Genomic DNA, 27,346 nt, shown 5'->3' with positions numbered 1-27,346 from the left:
TGGTGGTGAGGTAGAGCTGAGTGTCATCAGCGTACATGTGGAAACTGATGCTGTGTTTTCAGATGATGTCGCCAAGAGACAACATGTAGATGAGAAATAGGAGGGGGCCATAGATAGATCCTTGGGGGACAACAGAGGTAATGATGCAGGGTTGGGACGATAAGCCATTGCAGGTGATTCTCTGGTTACGTCTGCACAATCTACACATTTAACAAAGGCAGCCTGTGATTTAAAATTGTAGTCGGCCTGATTGGGGTGGGAATGGAGCGGGTAAGTCCCCCGTTCTATTGCAACTGTATCTTGTCATGTGTCCACCAGTTGGCAGGTGTGCCCTGTTGGTCAGAAGACCAGATGGCAAAATCTGTTTCAGGATTTGTTTTCAGGAATACATCTTTGATTTGTGATACGATCATAGATGAGCTCAACAATTATGGTTTGACTGCACTGAGGACACATGGCTTGTTCAACGTTTTCATTTTTGGGTGAGCAGTATGTCACTTGGACTCAGAGGGGCTGAAATTCGACTTCAACAACAGCACAAAATGCGTGATAGCGAATCAGTAACCGGTTGTACACCCAGCTCAATTTTGTTTTCCATTGAAGCTAGATTTGTGCAACTGCCGAGGTTGAACTTCACACCCAACATCTGTTTAACAAAAAAATCTAATGTGCATTTGGGTGTACAGCTGTGGCTCAGTTGGTAGTACACTTGCCTCTGAGCCAGAACGGTTGTGGGCTCACGTCCCACTCCAGGAACTTGAACACATAAATCTAGGCTGACACTCCTGTGCAGTGTTTCTCTACTCTCTCAGGTGGATGTAAAAGATCCCATGGCATTATTTCAAAGAAGAGCAGGGGAGTTATCCTTGGTTTCGTGGCTAATGTTTATCCCTCAATCAATATAACAAAAACAGATTATCTGGTTGTGATCACATTGCTGTTTGTGGGAGTTTGTTGTGGGCAAGTTGGCTGCTGCATTACAACAGTGACTACACTCCAAAAGTACTTAATTGGTTGTAAAGCACTTCGAGACGTCCGGTGGTCGAGGTGCTATAGAAATGCAAGTCTTTCTTTCTTTACAGAGACCAGTGTTTTTACCAAGTGTCAGTATTGTTTTTACTAAGTGCTGTAATGTGATGATGCTCTTACATATTATGTCATAGTGCGATTTGAGATTTTCTTCCCTAGGCTTATGAATATGGTGAATAGACATTGCTGTCATTTTGACTTTGGGTGATAGTGTAAAATGGGTGACAGCAATTCAGCCCATTTACATTCCTGTCAATTGAAGCAAAAATGGGCAGAGTTGTAAAATGGGCTGAATCGATATTGCCCGATTTACACTATTGGCCAACATCAAAGTTCCCCCATTGAGTGAAAGCATTGTTGTGTAAATTAACACACTTGAAAAAGAGCTGTCTAATATCAGATTTAGAAAAGGATTGAGGGTTGCAAGGATACTTGCAGATAGCGATGTTTGCTGGGAGGTTGGGAATGTCATGCAAAGGAAGGCATCCGGTCATGTATGTATAATATAACGGGTATGGTTATATAGGTACTTTATGGTTTTACTTACAGCATTGTTCCTCAGGAGGTTAGATGGGTTGAACAGAGCCCATGATACAGCAGGCTGCATCTGGTCTGCAGAAGGAAAGGAAGTAAAAAATCAAAAGTTGCTTTTTCTTGATCTATGCTTTTTCACTGCATTGCAGACCTGGTGCCTACTATATAATTTTTACTGACCAATTTATTTTAAGTGAGTTCATTGGTTGCAGGTGACACAGCTGCCATGAATTGCATAAATCACTTCAAATGGACTGGGAACAAAACCTGAATTCTTCCAGGTTCACCCGCTTTGAAGTTGAATGTTCAGCCATGAACTCATTGAATGGCGGTGCAGGCTAGAAGGGCCGAATGGCCTACTCCTGCACCTATTTTCTATGTTTCTATGTTTCTATATACCCTGTATTGAATCAGTGTGGAGCTCACCAACTATATCCAGTGGTCAGACTATTCTACAACTGACAGGAGGTTATAACCTTATTCACTGCGTTGAAATGATGTGACTGCTGTTTGATTTGGATCTTTTGATTCTCAGTGACAGAAAGTATTTTTCTCCTTTCCCCACTTCTCAGTACAATCTCCAGACTGATGGTTCTGATTGCTGAGACTGTAGTGCCCCCTAGTGCCTTGCCTTGGCTCTACATTGTGTATCAATTTTGCTTCTGCCTAGTGCAGATTGTCTCTCTGAACACACTTTTGTTGCTTATTGATATTGTCAACGAAATTTATGTTTTCTTTCTAATACACGTTTGAATCAATTATAAATAAAATATAGTTTGAATAAATATTTAATAATTCATAAATTTCCTAACTTAAGTTCAAGTTTTCCTTAAAATCATCTTGAATTCTGTGAGTAGATCAATATAATCTAAACCCTGTGTTTATTTATTGTTTCTCCACTTAGGTGCATTTTTGATCCCCTACCTGATGATGCTGGCTTTCGCAGGAGTCCCCATTTTCTTACTTGAAACGGCACTTGGCCAGTTTGCCAGTCAGGGACCTATATCAGTGTGGAAAGCTATCCCTGCATTACAAGGTAAAGCATTCAAACTCACAGGTACCTTCTGATATTTAGGTTTTTTTAAAAACATGCCTTCTTACATATTAAATTGTCTTGTTTTTCATTCTGTCTGTAGGATGCGGAATCGCTATGTTAATCATCTCGGTTCTGATCGCTGTGTACTACAACATCATCATATGTTACACTCTTTTCTACCTTTTTGCATCTTGTACACCCGTACTCCCTTGGGCATCCTGTGAAAATAAATGGAACACTGAAAATTGTAGAGACAAGAACAAGCTGCTATTGGGTAACCACTACAGAACCTATTCTTTGGACTGACCCAATCCTCTTACCCACTGGAAGAGTTTTTTTTCTTACGTTAAAAAAAAAGACATGCACTTGCTTTACAGGGGCCGCCATGGATATCTGTGCAACATAAAATACCTTAAAACTACAAACAATCCTCTAAAATTCCAACAGGGAACGCAGCATCTTCCAATATAATGAGTCTTTGCTTTTATTTGCTTTTAACCTTCATTCATCTTCGCTGACTAGTGGGAATTGGGAAGGAGGTTACTGCTAGTCATTATACTTCTGCTGTTATGATCACTTGAATTGCAGTGTAATTTCAAATGCATAGTTGCCTTCATTTTGTATAGGGCCATGTTACCTTATTGGAGGGTAAATAGATTCAAGTAATTACAGTGATCCTTAAGAGATATAGTTTGTGAATGGGTTATCTGGCTGATGATTTACAAGTTATCTAAAAAGTTAGGTGGTCTGACAGTAACTTTTTGGATTCATAGAATTTTACAGTGCCGAAGGAGTTCATTTGGCCCATCTGGTTCTCTGAGTTATCCACTTATCCATCCTCTGCCCTTTCTCCATAATCTTCTAAAATTTTACTTTTCAAATATTTATTCAAACCCCTTTTAAAAGCTATTATGGATTCTGGTTCTACCATTGATTTTGGTTGGGCATTCCATGTCCTAACAACCCTATGTGTACAAAATATTCTTCTAATCTCCTCCACTGTTCCTTGATTCCCTTAAATTTGTGTCTGAAGATGATGTTAGGTGAAGAAGGTAATGGTATGGATAATTAATGTCGGTGTTAAATATCCATCTTCACAGGTTACTTTAAAAATCTTTACTAATCATTTTACAGTGCTCTTCTGAGTCAGTAGTACTCTTCCCTTCCAGAACATGAGAATGGATGTAATTAGTGATATCAGCCATTGATTCTGTGTCTCTGGGCTTGATCAGTAGTGCATTATTTTCTTTCTTAGCAGATAACAGAAATTGGCAGCTCCAGCTTGGGAAACTGGATATTCTGCCCGCTGACTATAAATAGGCAAAATTTAGCTCACTGTGGGACAAGTTCCTAGGTTACGTTGAGGAATTTCCTTCAAATGTACGATGCTTCATGTTTCTCTATAGTACTCAGTAATTGTTATTGTCTTGGATATGCTTATTATGCAAGTGAGAAAATATACAGTTTTTCAGTGTTTGCACAAGAGTGTTAGACCATAGGCCTGTATAATTACCCCTCTGAATGTCAATATTTTGTCTGTGTAAAATCTGATTTTAGAACATTTTTCACTTAAGGCTATACAACCCTCCAATAAGGATAAGCGCCTTCTTTTTCCTCATTTTGTTTGTTACCGGTTCCCTAGGCTCACCTCCTGTGGCTGGGAGGGTGGGTAACTTCTTCCCAAACCAATGCGAGTCTTGAACTCAGTAAACCGCTGATAGAGATACAAGAGTGGCCCAGTAGAAATGCCCATTGGACAGTCCCTCGCCATATGTAGACATCTCACATCTGATTGATCTCTCCATGTGCCCTACACAGAGATTGGGAACAGGGCAGGACTGAATCCTCATCATTCTCCTATGCCATGTGTTATTGGCTCCCATGAGTAGTATATCTTTCCGTTGTTGCACTTAACTCCCATCCTCTCAATACCAACAGATGCACACAGAGATGCTTGGTACAACTGTGAGCATCGAGATTGGTTAAAACACCCCAGCTCATTTATGATATTACTGAGATGTACCATGAAGATTCTAGTAGAACTGGACCAATGTACAATTACATTTAATGGTTCTGACGGTTCCGTTATGGAATGTAATAAACAAAATGAAATTCTAATCATATTAAATTAGACAGGTGGCACAGTGGTTACATTACTGGATGATGATGATGATGATGATGATGAATCCAGAGACAGAGTAATCTGGAGACGTGACTTCAAATCCCACCATGGCAGCTGGGGAATTTAAATTCAGTTACATTAATAAATCTGGAATTAAAAGCTAGTATCAATAATGGTGACCATGAAATTATCGGATTGTCATAAAAATCCATCTGCTTCACTAATGCCCTTTAGGGAAGGAAATCTGCTGTCCTTAGTCTGGCCTATATATAACTCCAGACCCACAGCAATGTGGTTGGCTCTTAACTGCCCTCTGAAATGGCCTAGCAAGCCACTTATTTGTTAAGAAGGTGGATCACCACCACCTTCTCAAGGGCAGTAAATTCCGGCTCTGCCAGCAATGCCCACACCCCATGAACGAATAAAAAATAAAAATTAAATAAGTTCTAGCTTTACATTAGAGTAACGGCATAAGAGTGCAACAATTTTAGTTCAGTGAAGTTTTGAGATATGCATGAAAGAAAGTTTCAGACAAGTATTAACTGTACAAAGAATTTGCCTGCAATCTACTGTAAATTAATTCATCATAAACCTACAGTAATGATTTACTGAGGAATATAACACTCTTAAACTAATATCATCCAGCGCTTCCAAAACAGCAAGAAGCCTGCAAAAAGTGATGTGCTGTGCATATTATAACAGAAGATAGCAAAGAGTATAACCTTATCTTCTTGTTCACATAATATTTATACACTTGTCAGAAATCTGCCTTTCTGGTTTATGGCATCATTTGAACCATTGAATTAGATTGTCTCTGTCACTATTCTACAATAATTCTGTGCTTTTTGGTATTTTTAGATTCACAGCTTGCATTAAGGTCACTGTGTATGATTACCAGTGTACCAGCAAGCTATATCAGTAATACAGAAGAGAGATGATCTGTGTTACAATAGAAATGTCATTACATCAATTTCCACAGTAGTGATCTCAAAAAAACTGTCACGTCAAAGTTGTCATTGAATATGTGGGTAAATTCACACACTCCCAGCGGGGAACTGTGCTCAGAGGAAGTGTGGGTCAGAGAATTGGCACGGTATAATTATATTTTGATTGCTATAGTGGATAAATAACCTCTAAATGCCTTTACAGGCACAGTGAATTAGAATAATATTGCTTCACCTCTGGAATGTGAGTTTGAATCCAGATAAAAGTCCTTTACTGCCGGGTGGTAGGGTCCGAAGTGGAATTAGTTTCAGTAATCTCAACTTAGCTCCGAATAATTTGAGACCCATATTGAACGATAGGGGAGTTAAGGATTATGGGGAGCGGGCAGGAAAGTGGAGTTGAGGCCAAGATCAGATCAGCCATGATCTTATTGAATGGCGGAGCAGGCTCGAGGGACCAAATGGCCTACTCCTACTCCTGCTCCTAATTCTTATGTTCTTATAGCACAAAATCTGACGCTAATATGATGCAAATTAATCGCCTTGTTGAATGATCACCAGAAAAATGGCTGGAGTGAGAAGTGGAATATTTACATTGAAGCAGCAGTGGGTGCTTTTATGAAGTTGAATGAAGGTACCATTGTTTGAGCACAGTAGAGGAAGCTTTACCCTGCCTCTGACCCATGCCATACCTGAGCTGGGAATGCTTGGCTCGTCAAACTGGGTATCACTGCGCTAATCATAAAGATTTCGCAAAAACAAAACTTCATTTAATGTTCCAGAAGTTTGTCCTAACCTTACTGAAATCTTAATGATGCATCTCATTAATTTATTCACAGAAACAAAATCTTAAACCGTAGGAAAATGAAGGCTGCTAACTTTGGAAAATCACAGTGTAATATAAAACTAATATGGGTTAAACATAAGAGCTGGCAGATAACAGCAGACAGTAATGCATTCCAAGTTTTTCACTCATCTCCAAACAAATGCTTGACGTCCAAAGGTAATGGAGAATGCCTTTGGAATTTTATTTAATGCATATTTGCATGTATAAAAATGTAATGCTTATGTACAGTATATGTATTTAATGCATGTATCATGCTATACCTGTGTCTTATTACATACTAACATAATTCAGCTGCACACATCTACTTCACAAAATCCCCTGTATTGGTCTGCAACATGCCCTACCTCAGGATTCCATCTCTACTTTGAGAAAGTCAGCACTGTGGGAGGATTTGATGCTATTAGTACAAAATTTGTTAGCCGTGGCTCAGTGGTAGCACTTCAAGTCCTACTCCATAGACTTGAGCACAAAATCTAGGCTGACACTCCAGTGCAGTACTGAGGGAGTGCTGCACTGTCGGAGGTGTTGTCTTTCGGATGAGAGGTTAAACTGAGGCCTCCGTCAGCTCTCTCAGGTGGATGCAATAGTTCCCATGGCACTTTTCGAAGAAGAGCAGGAGAGATCTTCCCGATGTTCTGGCCAATATTTATCCCTTAACCAACGTCACTAAAACAGATTATCTGGTCATTATCATGTTGCTGTTCGCGGGAGCTTGCTGTGTGCAAATTGGCTGCCGCACTTTCTACATTACAACAGTGATTACACTTCTAAAGTACTTAATTGGTTGTAAAGCGCTTTGGGATGTCCTGAGGTCATGAAAGATGATGTTTTTATTTGATTGAACAGTTTCTATATTTATATATCTTGTAAAATATTTCTAAAGACTAATGAGAAAGACAGATAACTGAGAGTCTGTATTAAATCAGGAATGTACTGGTGCTTCACTTTTACAGGCATGTTGATTTTGGTGATTTCATGGGATAAAATAACCCTGAAATTAATATTTTTCAGATGTAAATGCATAAACCTGGTAACTAATGTTAGTAATATTGTACAAATTCTTAACAGGTGAGTATCTAATTCCTCTTTCCAGATATTAATTCCATTGGGCTGATGCATCCGTTAAAATGGTAGAGAAGTAAATTCAATATGAATGTGTTAAGCCTTCATGTCATACATTGCTGCCAGTAATTTCCAGGCTGTAGAGGTTTATTATGAGTATATGATCTGATTTCAATCCACGGTGAAGAGAAAAGGAGAGGCGCAAACAGAATACAATGCCACTTAATACATACCACACTGCATGACACAATACATACCAGAATGTATTATGTGGTATTCAACACACTGTAACACGGTAACTTCTACAATGTAACGTGACACATACCACACTGTGTGACACCACGTATACACTGTTTTATATGGTACAGACTTAGGGTACATATCATGCTGTTACTTGGTGTTTATTGCACTGTGTGACACCACACTATGTTACAAAGTGCATGCTACAGTGTTAAAAGGTATATACCACATTGTTTTATACCATATATACCAACTTGGTGATACAATACATTATATTCTGTTGCACAGTATTTATCATACTGTGGTGCACGTTATTTAACACACTGTGTGACACTGTACGTACCATAACATGGCACTAACTGCACTTATGTGGTACGTATCACACCGTGTTACACAGTACTTACCACACTGTGACACAATACATCCTACAATGTTACATGGTACGTACCACATGGTGTGACATGGTATGTAACACACTGTGTGACAATACATACCAGACTATATTACATGGAACGTACCACACTGTTACATGGTATTGTATCACACTGTGTTACATGGCACAAAGCAAACTGTGCTGCAGAGTACATATGAAACTGTACCACAAGTATATACAAGATCGTGTTACACAAAACATACCACAATGTGTTAAAAGTACATATCGTACTGTATTACATGATACAAAACACTCAATACGATGCACAATATATACATTACACAGTGCACACATTATTGTGTTTTTTCAGTCAACTAGGTGCTGACATGCATGGAAACCCATCACCATGCTTGAAAGAGTTTGCAAATCAAACTGCTGAGGAATCCACCCAAGTAGAGTTTATCACAAAAGCAAAATACTGTGGATGCTGGAATCTGAAATAAAAACAGAAAATGCTGGAAATACTTAGCAGGTCAGACAGCATCTGTGGAGAGAGAAACAGAGTTAACGTTACAGGTCGTTGAAAGGTCATCGACCTGAAAAGTTAACTCTTTCTTTTTCCACAGATGCTGCCTGACCTGCTGAGTATTTCCAGCATTTTCTGTTTTTATAAGTAGAGTTTATGTTTGCATCATGTGGAGGGCACACTTTACCCTCTTTAGGAAACGCCTACTTGCCTAAGCCTGGAGAACATGAGCTGGCAAAAGTAAAGGTTTAGGGAACCTAAAGACTGTGTCAGGGTATTACGGGAGTTCAACTGGCTAAAATTACACTCCTCTACCAGCACAGAACACTTGTAAGCTTCCCACTGCTCCTCCAGCTAGGACTACCCTACTTGTTATGATATTGGTTTACAAGGTTAACTGCAAGGTTATATGCGAGAATGCCAGCTCCCCGTTACAGTTCCACACCTCCAACCCTCATCAATGAGTCAGCCTAACTGGGCAATCATCATTCTGAAGTGCAGCAAATCTGCCTTACTCAAGTATCCAATCAGCGAGTCTACCACAGAGAATCAAACGGGTTCCAATTTCCCATCACCAGGCACACCATCTCGGAACCAACTCAACTCCAAAAAAATCCGACTTACCTTCCCCCTTCCCCACAAGGAGCATTGTTGACAATGCAGGATTGAGCTTGTGATAGACGAACAGCAGGAACTACTCCTGAGCGGCATAGTCAGCAGCAAAACTCATGATGAAATGTGTGAGTGCATTGCCACTATTTTCCTCCCCACAGCCTATACACATTGCCATACCCCGCTGAAGTGTGATTGCACCAGTTGGAACCGCAGAGCTTCAGCAGCAACTGCTTGCCTCTCAGCAACCCAGTCAAGGTAAGGATTGAGCCCTGAGCACATGTTGGCATATCTGGCCTCTGTGCAATGCTTCCAGCAGCTGGCATCCCAAGACTCAGAGTTTTCTTATCAGCTGTTTGATGAGACTCTGGTCTTTGACATGTTGGAAGGACCTGAGCAAGACAGTTTCCAACATCCTAGTCACCTTTATGTTGCAGGTATTGAAGGACCATGCCATGGACTGGGCTTGCTCATCATCAACTGCTAAATCCAGATCCTCATTTAAGAGACTTTGGCAAAAAGACATGTATGCCACGAGCTGTGCTAAGCAGCAGGTTTTTTAGGCTTAACCGTCCTTCCCTGCATCCATTAACCTTTGTTGTCACAAATACACCTCACATGTTCCTAGATCTCGCACACAGACAGAAGGAAGCTTTTCTGTCGCATGTCTTGGAACTCTGAAACACAAAGGAAACTATTTGGGCACATGCCATAAATGCCACAAGCTTGACTGACATCAAGAAGTTGGTGACAAAAGATGAAAAAGACCAGAACAATCTTTCTTCATTCTAGTGTGGTCTTGAAGCACTATGCTAGAGTTAACATCTAGAAATTTCCCAGATACTGATATAAAGAAAGAAGAAAGACTTGCATTTATATAGTGTCTTTCACGACCACCGAATGTCTCAAAGCACTTTACAGCCAATGAAGTACTTTTGGAGTGTAGCCACTGTTGTAATATGGGAAACACGGCAGCCAATTTGCGCACACCAAGCTCCTACAAACAGCAATGTGATAATGATCAGATAATCTGTTTTTGTTATGTTGATTGAGGGATTAATATTGGCCAGGACAATTGGGGCAACAATTAGGGTGCATATCTGTTGTATCTTCCCGTAAATAACTTCAAGAACTTTTTTGAGTTGCGCAGAGCTGTAATATTGCATTTGGGGCATCCATTCACTGATTAGGCCACTGTTCAGGATGCTGAACCCCAGGTATGTCCATCCACAGCACAACAGAACCTGTGAAAAGAAGTGCCACAATTCTTTGAGAAATGATTGACATTCCAAGATCTTCCTCTTCGATACCATCCAACACACAATTGACGAAGGCATCAAATAGGACAATGGACAACCTTATCTCACTCTTCCAATTGTGAGATAGGCTCAGTGACTATCCCATCAATTCTCACAGGGATCTTGAAGTTGGAGCATGCATCCTGAATAAAATGCAATATTAGACCATGTAGACACATAACTCGCATCGTCTCAATGAGGGCAGCATGAGGTACTGGTTTAAGTGCTTTACTAAATTCATGAAAACAACTTATGTGGGTATTCCACTGAGTCTTCTGATCTTCTGCAGTATAGGATACAACCACAACCTACCCTATACATTCCTCATGAAATAGGAAACCAGCCTGCTCTTTTTTTGATTTTATCAATTAATCCATTAAAAGCCCATGTAGTGGGTACTATGTAACACAGAGCGGTAGGTCTTATATAACGACACCATGCTACACAGTGAATATCATACTGTGCTCCTCCATATGAACCATACTATCCTATGCATATGTAATTGTGCCTCAGGGACATATGATTCTTGCATGTTTTAATTCAATTTTTTTCATAAAATTAGTTGCATTAGGTACAAGGGTGATTTTACATTCTGATAAACCACGGAAATAAATTCCTGCAGGACTCTTGAATATAGAAAACAAAATCAAAGCCATTTAGATTTGTTAATAATTGCATTAATATTAATGCATGCAATGTTAACTTTCATTCAGCTAAGATATTACATTATTTCTCAGTACATTGAGGTAAAGGAGAGCTTCTGGACAGTAAGGATTCTCTATAAGCATTTCTTGTCTTCAGTGTCAGAGCTTTGTGAGACATACTGAAGGCTCAAGGCAATAACTCAAATGTTCATAAGTGATTTGGAGATTCGATAGTACTAGTAGCAAAAAGCATTGAAATTATTGAATGTATTAATTTCACTTTTCTTGTCCCAACAGATTCTTGTATAATTGGAGATACGAACAGTGTACATATTAAAAACTCAACATTTTGCATTTCTGCCTTTCCCAACTTCACCATGGTGAATTACACCAGGCCAATAAACAACACCTTTGTCAGTGGCAGTGAAGAATATTTCAAGTAAGAGGGCAGCTTAATACGGAAGCTGTCATTTATTTTTAAATCTCAAAATATGATCAGAATGATAAATGGAGGCAAGTCAGTGAGAGAGGAAAACTAGAGGACTATCCAGCCGGGCTATTATCACAAGTCTGAGCGGTTTTCTTAAAAGCAACATGAGCAGAAACCTGAGAAACTGCGGGCTGATAATGCTAATGCCGGCGGAGCGATGGGGTGTGTGGCACAAGAGGCAAAAGAAATGACTATAAAATGGGGGAGGGGATCGAAATGAACAAAACGTGCAGATTGTTTCAAATGCAAAGTTGCTTCACATCATAATGATTGTATAACTATTTAATTTCTGATAATGCAACCTTTGATATACCTATACGGGAAACTTAAAAAAAAACATTGGAAACTTAAAAAAGATTTGATATATCATTCTATCCCAATAATCTGTCTGCCTCCTGCCATCGGATTGATTTTAATTGGTGAAATTTACATGAAATTGTCAAGTAATTCAAAGGAGGGAAGGAGTTGTTCAAAGTTGTAAAAAACTAGTGACAAAATGTAAAGTAAAATACTACAATCAAACTTCGCTATATCTACAATATAAAATCATAGCGATAGATCTTGACTTTGTGCGAAGGTGTAAAATGGGTGATAGCAAATCAGCAGCCTGTTTTACATCTGTTCTGACTTTTATTTCCATTCCATTCTTAGGCAGGACCAAGGGGGCACTAATTTAAGTTGTATAAGGCTAGATCTAGATTAGATGTCAGGAGGTGGTTCTTTTCACAGAGAATAGTAGACCTCTGGAACAAGCTGCCGGTTCATGTGATGGATGCAGACTCACTGAATTCCTTCAAGCAAAAGCTGGATTTGTTCCAAGCTGCGGCGGAGATCACCTCTTAGAAAAGGTCGGTACTGCAGGGAATTTAATGGCCAGAGTGATCTCCTGCACTAGTTTCAATCGCCTAGATGAGTCGGAGAGGAATTTCCCAGATTTTTTCCCCCAAATTGGCCTGGGTTTTTGAATCTGTTTTTGTCTCTCCCAGGAGATCACATGGTTTTGGGTGCAGTGTATATGTTGTGATACACAGGGTATCGCAATTGTGTGGGACAGGCTTGATAGACCAGATGGTCTTTATCTGTCCGTCATTGTTCGTATGTTCGTATGTATGTAAACCGGGCTGCCGACTCACTATCTCCCATTTTACACTAATGCACAAAGTCAAGATTTACTCCTCAGTCTCTGTACGCACTCATTCTCATTTCCAAACCATGCAGTGCTTTCATGATTGCTATTGTTTCTTCACAGGTACTTTGTGTTAAAAATCTCTGCTGGGATTGAACATCCTGGGGAAATACGGTGGCAGTTAGCACTGACCCTGTTATTGGCCTGGATAATTGTTTACTTATCCCTGGCAAAAGGAATAAAATCATCAGGAAAGGTTGGCTCATTGTACTTTCATTTAGCGCTTTACTGTTCCTGTAATTTTACAGCAATGATTGGCAACATGTTTTTGACTGGAAATGAGTGAATGCAATTTCCCCCTCTTATTATTGCAGGTTGTCTACTTCACAGCCACTTTCCCCTATGTTGTCCTCGTCATCCTCCTGATCCGAGGGATTACTCTGCCAGGTGCTGGAGATGGAATCTGGTACTTCCTGTCACCCAATTGGGATAAGCTTAAGGAGGCCAAGGTGGGCAAGTTAATCAAGGCGACTCAATAGCAATGGTCAATTGTATAGAGGGTGGAAGGTGGGAATGCATGGTGTCACTAATGTTTAACTCAAAGAGATGAATTCAGACGAGCAAACCCTCTTTGTTCTTGTGCTCTGCAGCCCCTTCACACACCTCTTCCTTTGGGGTGCTGTAGATCTTACTGTAGGAAGACTCATCCATGTTTTCAAATGCATCGACTATAATGCTCACCAGAAAAGGGACAACTGTAAAGTAGCCTTTAAGTGGAGGTCAGATACATATATTTAATAATTCGAGAGTAAACAGGTGAAGACAATGGGAAAGAAGAAACGCAGAAGAATCATCAGTAAAAAGAAAATGACTTGAATGACACAACATTAGAATGAGTCTATTAAGATTTGAGTATAATTTGCAATACTGCTATAATCATCACCTGACATGCCAAAATATATAGTGGGTAACACCTGCATTAACTCATGCAAAATTGCAGTGCTTCTGTGGAATGCACAGAATTTATCTTTGTCCTGTTGATTTTACCTCCACACCCTGTCAATCATCTCATACCTCACTTCTTTCTCCTGCTTAGCTCCAGTACCACTCTTGCACACTGTACCTGTCTCACCATTGATGCTCCCTTAAAGCCACTGTCTGAGAGTGGCCCTCGCAGCTAGTGTGCTTCTGACTCCCCAACTCCGCCACATTACATACCACTGTATTAAATGACATGGATGATATCCCTCCTAGTGTCAGCCATAGATCAATGGGTAGCACACATGCCTCTGAGTCAGAAGGTTGTGGGTTCAAGTCTCACTCCAGGAACTTGAGCACATAAAAAATCTAGGGTGAGAGTGCTGCACTGTCGGAGGTGCAGTCTTTTGGATGAGACGTTAAACCAAGGTCCCGCCTGCCCTCTCAGGTGGACGTAAAAGATCCCATGGCACTATTTCAAATGTCCTTATTCTATAATAATGAGAGCAGCTTTTCATCATAAGACCATAAGAAATAGGAACAGGAGTAGGCCATACGGCTTCTTGAGCCTGTTCCGCCATTCAGTAAGATCATGGCTGATCTGATCATGGACTCATTCCCCATAACCTCTTATCCCCTTATCGTTTAAGAAACTGTCTATTTCTATCTTAAATTTATTCAATATACCAGCTTCCACAGCTCTCTCAGGCAGTGAATTCCACAGATTTACAATCCTCTGAGAGAAGAAATTTCTCCTCATCTCTGTTTTAAATGGGTGGCCCCTTATTCTAAGATCATGCCCCCTAGTTCTAGTCTCCCCCATCAGTGGAAACATCCTCTCTGCATCCACCTTGTCAAGCCCCCTCATAATTTTATACGTTTTGATAAGATCACCTCTCATTCTTCTGAATTCCCATGATAAGAGTCCCAACCTACTTATCCTTTCCTCATAAGTCAACCCCCTCATCCCCAGAATGAACCTAGTGAACCTTCTCTGAACTGCCTCCAAAGCAAGTATATCCTTTTGTAAATATGGAAATTAAAACTGCACACAGTATTCCAGGTGTGGCCTCACCAATACCTTATATAGCTGTAGCAAGACTTCCTTGCTTTTATACTCCATCCACTTTGCAATAAAGGCCAAGATACCATTGGCCTTCCTGATCACTTGCTGTACCTGCATACTATCCTTTTGTGTTTCATACACAAGTGCCCCCAGGTCCCGCTGTACTGCGGCACTTTGCAATCTTTCTCCATTTAAATAATAACTTGCTCTTTGATTTTTTTTCTGCCGAAGTGCATGACCTCACACTTTTCAACATTATACTCCATCTGCCAAATTTTTGTCCACTCACTTAGCCTGTCTATGTCCTTTTGCAGATTTTTCGTGTCCTCCTCACACATTGCTTTTCCTCCCATCTTTGTATCGTCAGTAAACTTGGCTACATTATACTCAGTCCCTTCTTCCAAGTTGTTAATATAGATTGTAAATAGTTAGGGTCCCAGCACTGATCCCTGTGGCACCCCAATAGTTACTGGTTGCCAACCAGAGAATGAACCATTTATCCCGACTCTCTGTTTTCTGTTCGTTAGCCAATCCTCTATCCATGCTAATATATTACCCCCAACCCCGTGAACTTTTATCTTGTGCAGTAACTTTTTATGTGGCACCTTGTCACATGCCTTCTGGAAGTCCAAATACACCACATCCACTGGTTCCCCTTTCTCCACCCTGTTCGTTACATCCTCAAAGAACTCCAGCAAATTTGTCAAACATGACTTCCCCTTCATAAATCCATGCTGACTCTGCCTGATCGAATTTTGCTTTTCCAAATGTCCTGCTACTGCTTCTTTAATAATGGACTCCAACATTTTCCCAACCACAGATGCTAGGCTAACTGGTCTATAGTTTCCTGCTTGTTGTCTGCCTCCTTTTTTAAATAGAGGCGTAATATTTGCATTTTTCCAATCTGCTGGGACCTCTCTAGAATCCAGGCAATTTTGGTAAATTACATCAATACAGCATGTTTAACATGTTATACCTGTGCTCACTGTATGTATGTGTCCTTGTGTGACACCTTGTGCGTGCCATTGTACGCTTACATATGTGTGCTTGTGGGTGCATTATTATCTATGTGTTTGTGTGCCTTTGTTTGTATCACAATATAAGCAGGTGTGTGTCACTTTTTGCGTGCTAGTGTGCCTGTGTCACTATCTGTGTGCCTGTTTGTGTATTACTATAGAACTGACTATCTGAATGTGTGCTCCCAGTGCAGAGTATCACCCAATGGAAGTTGCATGTTGGAAAATTATGAGCGTGCTCCCATGCATTTCCATCCATTACAATGAACATATAGAAAATTGCAGCAAGTGCACCCACAATTTTGTGATACGTGTATGGGATGAGAGTCTCTGCTGGCAGTGCACATTCGGAAAGTCAGCCCTTAGATGCTTGCGTACATGTGTGTCACTAAGGAGTTGCTAATGTAGTAACAGTTGCCCAAAGCACTTTAGATCCATTGCCCTGTAGTTTTTTAAAATTCCTTCGTGGGTTGTGGGCATCGCTGGCATGGCCAGCATTTATTGCCCATCCCCAATTGCCCTTGAGAAGGCAGTGGTGAGCTGCCTTCTTGAACCATGGCAGTCCATGTGATGAAGGTACCCCCACAGTGCTGTTCGGGAGGGAGTTCCAGGATTTTGACCCGGCGATGATGAAGGAACGGCAATATATTTCCAAGACAGGATGGTGTGTGACTTGGAGGGGAACTTGCAGGTGACGGTGTTCCCATGCACCTGCTGCCCTTGTCGTTCTAGGTGGTAGAGGTCACAGGTTTGGGAGGTGCTGCCGAAGAACCTTGATGAGTTGCTGCAATGCATCTTGTAGGTGGTACACACTGCAGCCACATTGCAGCCATGGTGGAGGGTGTGAACATTTAAGGTGGTAGATAGGGTTCCGATCAAGTGGGCTGCTTTGTCCTGGATTGTGTTGAGCTTCTTGAATTTTATTGCGTCTGCACTCATCCAAGCAAGTGGAGAGTATTCCATCACACTCCTGACTTTAGCAGATTATCTGGTCATTATCACCTTGCTATTTGTGGTAGCTTGCTGTGTGCAAATTGGCTGCTGAGTTTCCCACATTACAGCAGTAACTACACACCATTGGCTGTAAAGCGCTTTGAGACATCCGGTGGTCGTGAAAGGCGCTATATAAATGCAAGTATTTCTTTTTTCTTTTGACTTGTGCCTTGTAGGTGGTGGAAAGGCTTTGGGGAGTCAGAAGGTGAGTCACTCACCACAGATTACCAGCCTCTGACCTGCTCTTGTAGCCACAGCCTTTATGTGGCTGGCCAAGTTAAGTTTCTGGTCAATAATGACCCCCAGGATGTTGATGGTGGGGTATTCGATGATGGTGATGCCATTGAATGTCAAGGGGAGATGGTTAGACTCCATCTTGTTGGAGATGGTCATTGCCTGGCATTTCTGTGGCACAAATGTTACTTGCCACTTATCAGCCCAAGCCTGGATATTGCTGGTTCTTGCTGCATGTGGGCTTCATTATCTGAGGAATTGTGAATGGAACTGAACACTGCAATCATCAGCTGAACATCCCTACTTCTGACCTTAAGATGGATGGAAGGTCAGATTAGTATCGGGCATGGAGGCCTGAGGCTCAGAACCCCCCCAGTATGTCTGGCCAGCATGCTGTGAACCTGCACATTACATGTGTCAAAGACTCATTTATTTAGTTACTGGGGGAGGGGGCTTCCCATAATTTGGCAAGTGCCTGAGCAAAAGTCCCTGTTTGGACAGGAACTTCAAGGAAGGCTTGTAAAGGTGGAGGAAAGATTTTGCTCTTGGGTTGAACCTCTCTGTTAATAAGAGGCCTTGGTGCATCTGTTTTTTTTTACCTTCAATAACCAACTGCATTTCCTACACTGTCCTGCATGCTGTAACCTCTAAATCTCACTGGTATTTTCCTTTTAACTGCATCACCCACACTGTGCTCTCCCTGCATGTGGCAACCTCTATACCTCACTGGTACTTTCCTCTGCACTGCATTTCTCCATACTCTTCCCTTTCGCTTTATCCTGAGCTCTCCTCACCTTGATGTTGTAACTGGAGGATTCTCGGTGGCATGGAGAGGAGAGAATACATCACAGCACAGGTGGGATGGACATGTTTAATGTGATGATGTTTCATTTTAAAATGAGGCGGACTCCCTTCAGTGATGTTGGCTTTGTGCCTCCCAGTTCAAAGAGAAACAACCTGCAAGGGGTTAAACATTTGTGTTGACTTTGTAAAATAAAATACAGCACTCTGAATAAATGACCACAGGGGGGTGGGGGTAGCCTGGAACACCCTATGCTTTCACTAACTACTGGATCCAGTAAATTCAGTTACATTTAAATGAAATTCAGTTTTCTTGTTTTATTTCTAACCCATCTTGCACCACCGCCCGAGATGAGTTTCCAGGCCAGCATGTCCTGGCTGAGGAAATCAGTTGAAGAAGAGAGGTGATCCGTGTCAAAGGCAGCAACAATGTCTACACTTGGCAGAGGAGTCTGTGTCAATGTCATTGAATGAACAAATGATACGAGCATCTATTTCAATTTAGAAGGGATTTCAATCAGTCAGTGCTCCTCCTGTAGCCCACTGATGGCTGAGCAGCAGTAAGGTCGCAGTTGAGAAAGAAGAAAATGAGTACAATTGCAGCCCACTGGAAATATAAAACAGCGCTCGGCGATTTTTAAATGCTTAATTTTTCAGTGTTGTGTGATGCCATGAAGGAAAAATAAAGTAATGTGCCTAGAATTTAATCTCGAGCAGTGGCACAGAACGGGCAGTGGCACTGGATCGGCCACCCGCTGACTGCAATGGGACTGACTATCAGGCGTTGTGTATAACAGGCAGGTGATCCCATGTTGCACCACTGCCCGAGATGAGTTTTCAGACCAGCAAGCCCTGGCTGAGGAAATCAGTTGAAGAAGAAAGGTGATCTGTGTCAAAGGCAGAAGCTATGTCTACACTTGGGAGAGGAGTCTGTGTCAATGCATTGTGCTCGTTTCTCTCGTGCAGATTAATTTGGTCCTTTTATTTACGGTTAGAAGTACAATTGTCTGCCAATGACTTGGAATTGTTCTTTTTTTTAGTGGACCATCTCCTTACTTCACATTTTCAGAATGTGTTCTGTGCCAATACGTACACGGGACACAATAAATGGTAGGATACTGGGAAGTGTAGAGGAACAAAGGGACCTTGGAGTGCATGTTCACAGATCCCTGAAGGTAGCAGGACAGGTAGATAAGGTGGTTAAGAAGGCATACGGGGTACTTTTCTTTATTAACCAAGCATTGAATTTTAGAGCAGGGAGGTTTTGCTTGAACTGTATAAAACACTAGTTAGGCTACAGTTAGAGTACTGTGTACAGTTCTGATCACCACATTACAGGAAAGATGTGATTGCACTGGAAAGGGTACAGAGGAGATTGATGAGGATGTTGCCGGACTAGCTTATTTTAGCTATGAGGAAAGATTGGATAGGCTGGGGTTGTTTTTTTTGGAACAGAGGAGGCTGTGCGGAGATTTAATTGAGGTGTATAAAATTATGAGGGCCGAGATAAAGTGGCTAGGAAGGACCTATTTCCCCTAGTAGGGAGATCAATAACAAGGGGGCATAGATTTAACGTAATTGGTAGAAGAATTAGAGGGGAGTTGAGGAGAACTTTTTTGATCCAGAGGGTGATGGGGGTCTGGAACTCATTGCCTGAATGGGTGGTCGAGGCAGAAACCCTCACCACATTTAAAAAGTACTTGTTTATGCACTTGAAGTGTTGTAAACTATAAGGCTACGGACCAAGAGCTAGAAAGTGGGCTGGATTTTGCAGTCGAGATAATGGTGAGGCTAACAGTTATTTATGTAGAAATCGGACAGCAACTTCAAGCGACTGCACACGCGCATTTAAATGCAGAAATCAGGAAGTTGCTATCCAAGATGTTCTGCTCCTCCAAAAGTTGAGCAATGCCGAGACACTCACAATTGAAATACATTGAGCAGGGTGAAGTTGCTGTATTACTTGATATACATACGAACTAAACTTGCCAGAAAAAAATGAGGGCTTGTCCATTTCAGTGTAGTTACCCTTTTAATGGTGTGATAAGTTTTAATTACTGCCAAACAAACTCTCTTGCACCGAAAATTAACTTTTACAAATGTTATGTCTCATTCCTTCAGATTTTAATTATTGTTGGAGATTTAAAAAATAAACAAATGTAACATTTTTTTCAACCTTTTATTTCTGTCTCTTTTATCTCTCTCTTAATCCCATTCTTTCTTTCTCACTCTTTATTTCACTTTCTGTACCTGACTTCCTAGTTCAGACTCTGCGCTGCTCATTAATAATTCTTCAACCTGGTTGGTTAAGGAGGTGCAAAGTTGCTTGCTCTGTTCACACAGATCCCAGATGCCCTGTAGAGAGCACTGCGCTTTTTGGATGGCTGGCTGACAGCAACTTCCAGAGTAAAAACCCACAGAAAATCAAGTATAACGTTTGTTTTCCTTACGTGGCTCAGTGTCAAATTATGTCTGATGATGCTCCTGTGAAGTGTCTTGGGATGTTTAAAGCATTATATGAATGCAAGTTGTTGTCACAATAGAAGCTGCATTTTTTTTTAATCACAGTTTTGTCTCCATCTGCTACAATAGGTTTGGAAGGATGCTGCTACTCAGATTTTCTTTTCACTGTCTGCTTCCTGGGGAGGACTGATAACTCTCTCCTCATACAACAAATTCCACAATAACATATACAGGTAAGCAGTTGGACCCCGTCCCCATCTTGCTCTTTGGGTTACAGATTGTAGTAATAGTGCCTTTCTGCCTGTGGGTGGTGCTCTTCTTGTGACTGCTGCATCCCTCTGCCTTCCTCCAGGGACACTGTGTTAGTAACATGTACCAACAGCGCCACCAGTATCTTTGCAGGCTTTGTCATCTTCTCTGTCATTGGATTCATGGCCAAAGAACTTAAAGTACCGATCACCGAGGTTGCAGATGAAGGTAATTTAAAAACTAAACATTGCAAGTACTTTGTTAAACATTTTTTTGTGTGCCTATCTTTTCCACTTCCGAAGGCTGTCATTCATTCGGCAGGAATCAGTCACCCTCTAGTACTGAAGTGACCATTGTGGTCATTGTGACAGTGAGCATCAGCAGCTATTGCATCGCTGATTCCAATCCCATCCGCAGCCTACATCCACATCCACACACGTACACACACGTACACACACACACAACATACAAACAACACACAACACACACACACCAACATCCACAGTCACACACACACACACACACACACACACAAACACCCAACATCCACACACATACACCCAATACACAAACACAGACAACATTCACACAAAAACACACACACAGTATCCACACACACATAACTGACAAAAGAGCTGAATGCTAGAGGTGAGATGAGAGTGACTGCTCTTGACATCACGGCATCATTTGACCAAGTGTGGCATCAAGGAGCCCTAGTAAAATTGAAGTCAATGAGATTCTGGGGGAAAATTCTATATTGGCTGGAGTCATACCTAGCACAAAGGAAAATGGTTGTGCTTGTTGGAGGTCAATCATCTCAGCCCCAGGACATCGCTGCAGGAGCTCTTCAGGACAGTGTCCCAGGCCCAACCATCTTCAGTTGCTTCATCTATGACCTTCCCTCCATCATAAGGTCAGAAGTGTGGAAGTTCACTGATGATTGCACAGTGTTCAGTGCCATTCACATTTCCACAGAAAATGAAGCAGTCCTGCCCGAATGCAACAAGACCTGGCTTGGGCTGATAAGTGGCAACATAGAAAAATAGAAACATAGAAAATAGGTGCAGGAGTAGGCCATTCGGCTCTTCGGGCCTGCACCACCATTCAATAAGATCATGGCTGACCATTCACCTCAGTACCCTTTTCCTGCTTTCTCTCCATACCCCTTGATCCCTTAAGCTGTAAGGGCCATATCTAACTCCCTCTTGAATATATCCAATGAACTGGCATCAACAACTCTCTGTGGTAGAGAATTCCACAGGTTAACAACTCTCTGAGTGAAGAAGTTTCTCCTCATCTCAGTCCTAAATGGCTTATCCCTTATCCTTAGACTATGTCCCCTGGTTCTGGACTTCCCCAACATCGGGAACATTCTTCGTGCATCTAACCTGTTCGGTCCCGTCAGAATTTTATATGTTTCTATGAGATCCCATCTCATCCTTCTAAACTCCAGTGTATAAAAGCCCAGTTGATCCAGTCTCTCCTCATATGTCAGTCCTGCCATCCCGGGAATCAGTCTGGTGAACCTTCATTGCACTCCCTCAATAGCAAGAACGTCTTTCCTCAGATTAGGAGACCAAAACTGAACACAATATTCCAGGTGAGGCCTCACTAAGGTCCTGTACAACTGCAGTAAGGCCTCCCTGCTCCTATACTCAAGTCCCCTAGCTATGAAGGCCAACATACCATTTGCTTTCTTCACCGCCTGATGTACCTGCATGCCAACTTTCAATGACTGATGTACCATGACACCCAGGTCTCGTTGCACCTCCCCTTTTCATAATCTGCCGCCATTCAGATAATATTTTTGCAACCAAAGTGGATAACCTCACATTTATTCACATTATACTGCATCTGCCACTTGTTTGCCCACTTACCTAACCTGTCCAATTCACCCTGCAGCCTTTTAGCGTCCTCGTCACAGCTCACACTGCCACCCAGCTTAGTGTCATCTGCAAACTTGGAGATATTACACTCAATTCCCTCATCCAAATCATTAATGTATATTGTAAATAGCTGGGTTCCCAGTACTGAGCCCTGCAGCACCCGCCTAGTGACTGCCTGCCATTCTGAAAAGGATCCGTTTATCCCGACTCTCTGCTTCCTGTCTGGCAAACAGTTCTCTATCCATGTCAGTACATTACCCCCAATACCTTGTGCTTTAATTTTGCACACCAATCTCTTGTGTGGGACCTTGTCAAAAGCTTTTTGAAAGTCCAAATACACCACATCCACCAGTTCTCCCTTGTCCACTCTACTAGTTACATCCTCAAAAAATTGTAGAAGATTTGTCAAGCAGGATTTCCCTTTCATAAATCCATGCTGACTTGGACCGATCCCGTCATTGCTTTCCAAATGTGCTGCTACTTCATCTTTAATAATTGATTCCAACATTTTCCCCACTACTGATGTCAGGCTAACCGGCCTATAATTAACTGCCTTCTTTCTCCCTCCCTTCTTAAAACGTGGTGTTACATTAGCTATCCTCCAGTCCATAGGAACTGATCCAGAGTCGAAAGACTGTTGGAAAATTATCACCAATGCATCCACTATTTCTAGGGCTACTCTCTTAAGTACTCTGGGATGCAGACTATCAGGTCCCGGGGATTTATTGGCCTTCAATCCCATCAATTTCCCTAACACAATTTCCTGCCTAATCAGTTCCTCCTTCTCACTAGACCATCGGTTCCTTAGTATTTCCGGAAGGTTATTTGTGTCTTCCTTCGTGAAGACAGAACCAAAGAATTTGTTTAACTGGTCCGCCATTTCTTTGTTCCCCATTTTAAATTCACCTGAATCTGACTGCAAGGGACCTACGTTTGTCTTCACAAATCTTTTTCTCTTCACATATCTATAGAAGTTTTTGCAGTCAGTTTTTATGTTCCCAGCAAGCTTCCTCTCACACTCTATTTTCCCCCTTCTAATTAAACCTTTTGTCCTCCTCTGCTGTATTATAAAATTCTCCCAGTTCTCAGGTTTGCTGCTTTTTCTGGCCAATTTATATGCCTCTTCCTTGGATTTAACACTATCCTTAATTTCCCTTGTTAGCCACGGTTGAGTCACCTTCCCTGTTTTATTTTTACTCCAGACAGGGATGTACAATTGTTGACGTTCATCCATGTGATCTTTAAGTATTTGTATTGCCTATCCACCGTCAACCCTTTAACTATCACTCGCCAGTCTATTCTAGCCAATTTTCACCTCATACCATCGAAGTTACCTTTCCTTAATTTCAGGACCCTAGTCTCTGAGTTAACTGTGTCACTCTCCATCTTAATAAGGAATTCTACCATATTATGGTCACTCTTCCCCAAGGGGCCTCGCACAACAAGATTGCTAATTAGTCCCTTCTCATTACATATCACCCAGTCTAGGATGGCCAAACCTCTAGTTGGCTCCTTGACATATTGGTCTAGAAAACCATCTCTAATACACTCCAGGAAATCCTCCTCCACCGTATTGCTATCAGTTTGGTTAGCCCAATCAATATGTAGATTAAAGTCGCCCATGATAACTGCTGTACCTTTATTTCACGCATTTCTAATTTCTTGTTTGATGCTGTATCCAACCTCACTACTACTGTTTGGTGGTCTGTAAACAACTCCCACTAGCGTTTTCTGCCCGTTAGTATTCTGTAGCTCCACCCATACCGATTCCATATCATTCAAGCTAAAGTCCTTCCTTATTATTGCATTAATTTCCTCTTTAACCAGCAATGCCACCCCACCTCCTTTCCTTTCTGTCTATCCTTCCTAAATGTTGAATACCCCTGGGTGTTGAGTTCCCAGCCTTGGTCACCCTGGAGCCATGTCTCTGTGATGCCAATTACATCATATCCGTTAACTGCTATCTGCGCAGTTAATTCGTCCATCTTATTGCGAATACTCCTCGCATTGAGGCACAGAGCCTTCAGACATGCCTTTTTAACACCCTTCGCCCCATTAGAATTTTGCTGTAATGTGGTTCTTTTTGCTTTTCGCCTTGGGTTTCTCTGCCCTCCACTTTTACTTTTCTTCTTTCTATCTTTTGCTTCTGCCCCCATTCTACTTTCCTCTGTCTCCCTGCATAGGTTCCCACCCCCCTGCCATGTTAGTTTAACCCCTCCCCAACAGCACTAGCAAACACTCCTCATCGGACATTGGTTCCGGTCCTGCCCAGGTGCAGACCGTCTGGTTTGCTCTGGTCCCACTTGCCCCAGAACCGGTTCCAATGTCCCAGGAATTTGAATCCCTCCCTTCTGCACCACTCCTCAAGCCACGTATTCATCTGAGCTATCCTGCGATTCCTACTCTGACGAGCACATGGCACTGGTTGCAATCCTGAGATTACTACTTTTGAGGTCCTACTTTTTAATTTAGCTCCTAGCTCCCTAAATTTGTCTAGTAGGACCTCGTCCCATTTTTTACCTATATCGTTGATACCTACATGCACCACGACAACTGGCTGTTTACCCTCCCCCTTCAAAGTGTCCTGCACCCGCTCCGAGACATCCTTGACCCTTGCACCAGGGAGGCAACATGCCATCCTGGAGTCTCGGTTGCGGCCGCAGAAACGTCTATCTATTCCCCTTACAATCGAATCCCCTATCACTATAGCTCTCCCACTCTTTTTCCTCCCCTCCTGTGCAGCAGAACCACCCACGGTGCCATGAACTTGGCTGCTGCTGCTCTCCCCTGATGAGTCATCCCCCTCAACAGTACTCAAAACAGTGTATCTGTTTTGCAGGGGGATGACCGCAGGGGACCCCTGCACTACCTTCCTTGCATTGTTCTTCCTGCTGGTCACCCATTTACTATCTGGTTGTGTACCCTTTTCCTGCGGTAAGACCAACTCACTAAATGTGCTATTCACGTCATTCTCAGCATCGTGGATGCTCCAGAGTAACATTTGCGCCATGCAAGTGCCACGCTATGACTATCTCCAACAAGAGAAAGTCGAATCACCGCCCCCATGATATTCAATGGCATTACCATTGTCAAATCCCTCACCATCAACAGCCTGGGGGGGCGGGGGAGGGGCGGGGGGAGGGGGGAACGGGTGGGGTGGGGAGCGGTCACTATTGATCAGAAACTTAACTGGACCAGCCACATAAATACTGTGACAACAAGAGCAGGTCAGAGGCTGAGTATTCTCCAGACTCCCCAAATCCTTTCCACCATCTACACTCAAGAAACTCAACACCATCCAGAACAAAGCAGCCCGCTTGATTGCCCCCATCCACCACCTTAAACAGTCACTCCCTTCACTACCAACGCACCATGTCTGCAGTCTGTACCATTTGCAAGATGCACTCCAGCAACTCGCCAAGGCTTCTTCGACAACACCTCTCAAACCCGTGACACCTACCACCTAGAAGGACAAGGGCAGCAGGCGCATGGGAACACCTCCACCTCAAAGTTCCCTCCCCCAGTCACACACCACCCTGACTTGGAAATATATCACCATTCCTTCATTATCGCTGAGTCAAAATCCTGGAATTCCCTACCTAACAGCACTGTGGGAGTACCTTCGCCACATGGACGGCAGCAGTTCAAGAAGGCGGCTCACCACCACCTTCTCAAGGACAATTAGGGATGGGCAATAAATGCTGGCCTTGCCAGCGACTCCCACATCCGTGAATGAATTTTTAAAAAATCCACATACACACACCCAACATCCACACACACTCAACATCCACCCATGCATCCAACATCCACCCATGCACCCAACATCCACACACACACCCAGTACCCACATGCACACAACCAATATTCACACACACCATCCTTGAAAACATTAAAGGCAGCCAGCCTTCAGATGTCACTGGCCAAAAAATAGGAATGTGTGGGTTGGAGTGACTGAAAGTGTGCTCAGAATGCAGCCATGCACAGGTACCAAGTTCTAGTTGAAAAAAACTACAACCTGTAAAAGGTTAAATGTCTGGATTGAATTTGTTAAATAATATACAGCACTGTGAGTAAAATGCCACATGGGGGCAGCCTGAAACAGCCTGTGCTTTCACTGACTGCTGAGCCAGATAACACTTGAGCGTTCAATCACATTTAAATGGAATTCAGTTTTCTTGTTTCATTTCTAATCTGCTGGACTAGATAATGGATTTTGTTCCACAAATCAAACCTTTTCTTTTAAGTGTGAACTGGTTGAAAACTTTGGGTCTATCCCCCCACCACAGACAGGCGCAACCCCCTCCTCTTTTACGTAAATGACCCTGAGAACAGAAATATGGCCGAGGTCAGAGGGGCATCACAACGGCAAACACAGGTTCTGCCCCAGTGGGAGGAGGAGGGTGTGCGGAAAGTCCAATTCATCGCGCGTTGCCAAGGTTACGTTGAGCAAGTGCAAATTCTTTGTGTGTTCCAGGTCCCGGTATTGCATTCGTCGTGTATCCCGAGGCTTTAACCAGGCTTCCTTTATCTCCATTCTGGGCTATCATTTTCTTTTTGATGCTTCTAACACTCGGACTGGACACGATGGTAAGTTACATAGCCCACACACGACTGAGCTGCGATCATTTCACTTACGCAAGCTGTGCACAAATTGTTGTTTTGTGCTTGCTGAGTCTCGAGTTAGGCGTTAAGTGAATACAGCATCAAACACATAGAAATTCACTGACACCCTGCTCGCAGGGTACCATTTAGACAAGTTATTTATGTCCTCTTTTTT

The 27,346-nt window shown here is 42.2% G+C and overlaps 1 protein-coding gene across 1 annotated transcript in view; it reads left to right on the top strand.

Moving 5' to 3' along the window:
• The window catches only part of slc6a5 (solute carrier family 6 member 5), a 53,986-nt gene that overhangs the window by 13,020 nt on the left and 13,620 nt on the right, over nucleotides 1-27,346 (top strand). The window contains exons 3-10 of the mRNA XM_070899717.1: nucleotides 2,468-2,599; nucleotides 2,700-2,873; nucleotides 11,565-11,706; nucleotides 13,007-13,139; nucleotides 13,258-13,392; nucleotides 20,564-20,667; nucleotides 20,787-20,911; nucleotides 27,044-27,156. Of these exons, the coding sequence (XP_070755818.1) occupies nucleotides 2,468-2,599; nucleotides 2,700-2,873; nucleotides 11,565-11,706; nucleotides 13,007-13,139; nucleotides 13,258-13,392; nucleotides 20,564-20,667; nucleotides 20,787-20,911; nucleotides 27,044-27,156 (1,058 nt within the window). The remainder of the gene's footprint in view (nucleotides 1-2,467; nucleotides 2,600-2,699; nucleotides 2,874-11,564; nucleotides 11,707-13,006; nucleotides 13,140-13,257; nucleotides 13,393-20,563; nucleotides 20,668-20,786; nucleotides 20,912-27,043; nucleotides 27,157-27,346) is intronic.

This window comes from Pristiophorus japonicus, chromosome 14, assembly GCF_044704955.1.
Source record: "Pristiophorus japonicus isolate sPriJap1 chromosome 14, sPriJap1.hap1, whole genome shotgun sequence".
Taxonomy (NCBI): Eukaryota; Metazoa; Chordata; class Chondrichthyes; family Pristiophoridae; genus Pristiophorus; species Pristiophorus japonicus.
The sequence above is the reverse complement of the archived record's forward strand: the minus strand, read 5'-3'. Positions and strand labels throughout refer to the sequence as shown.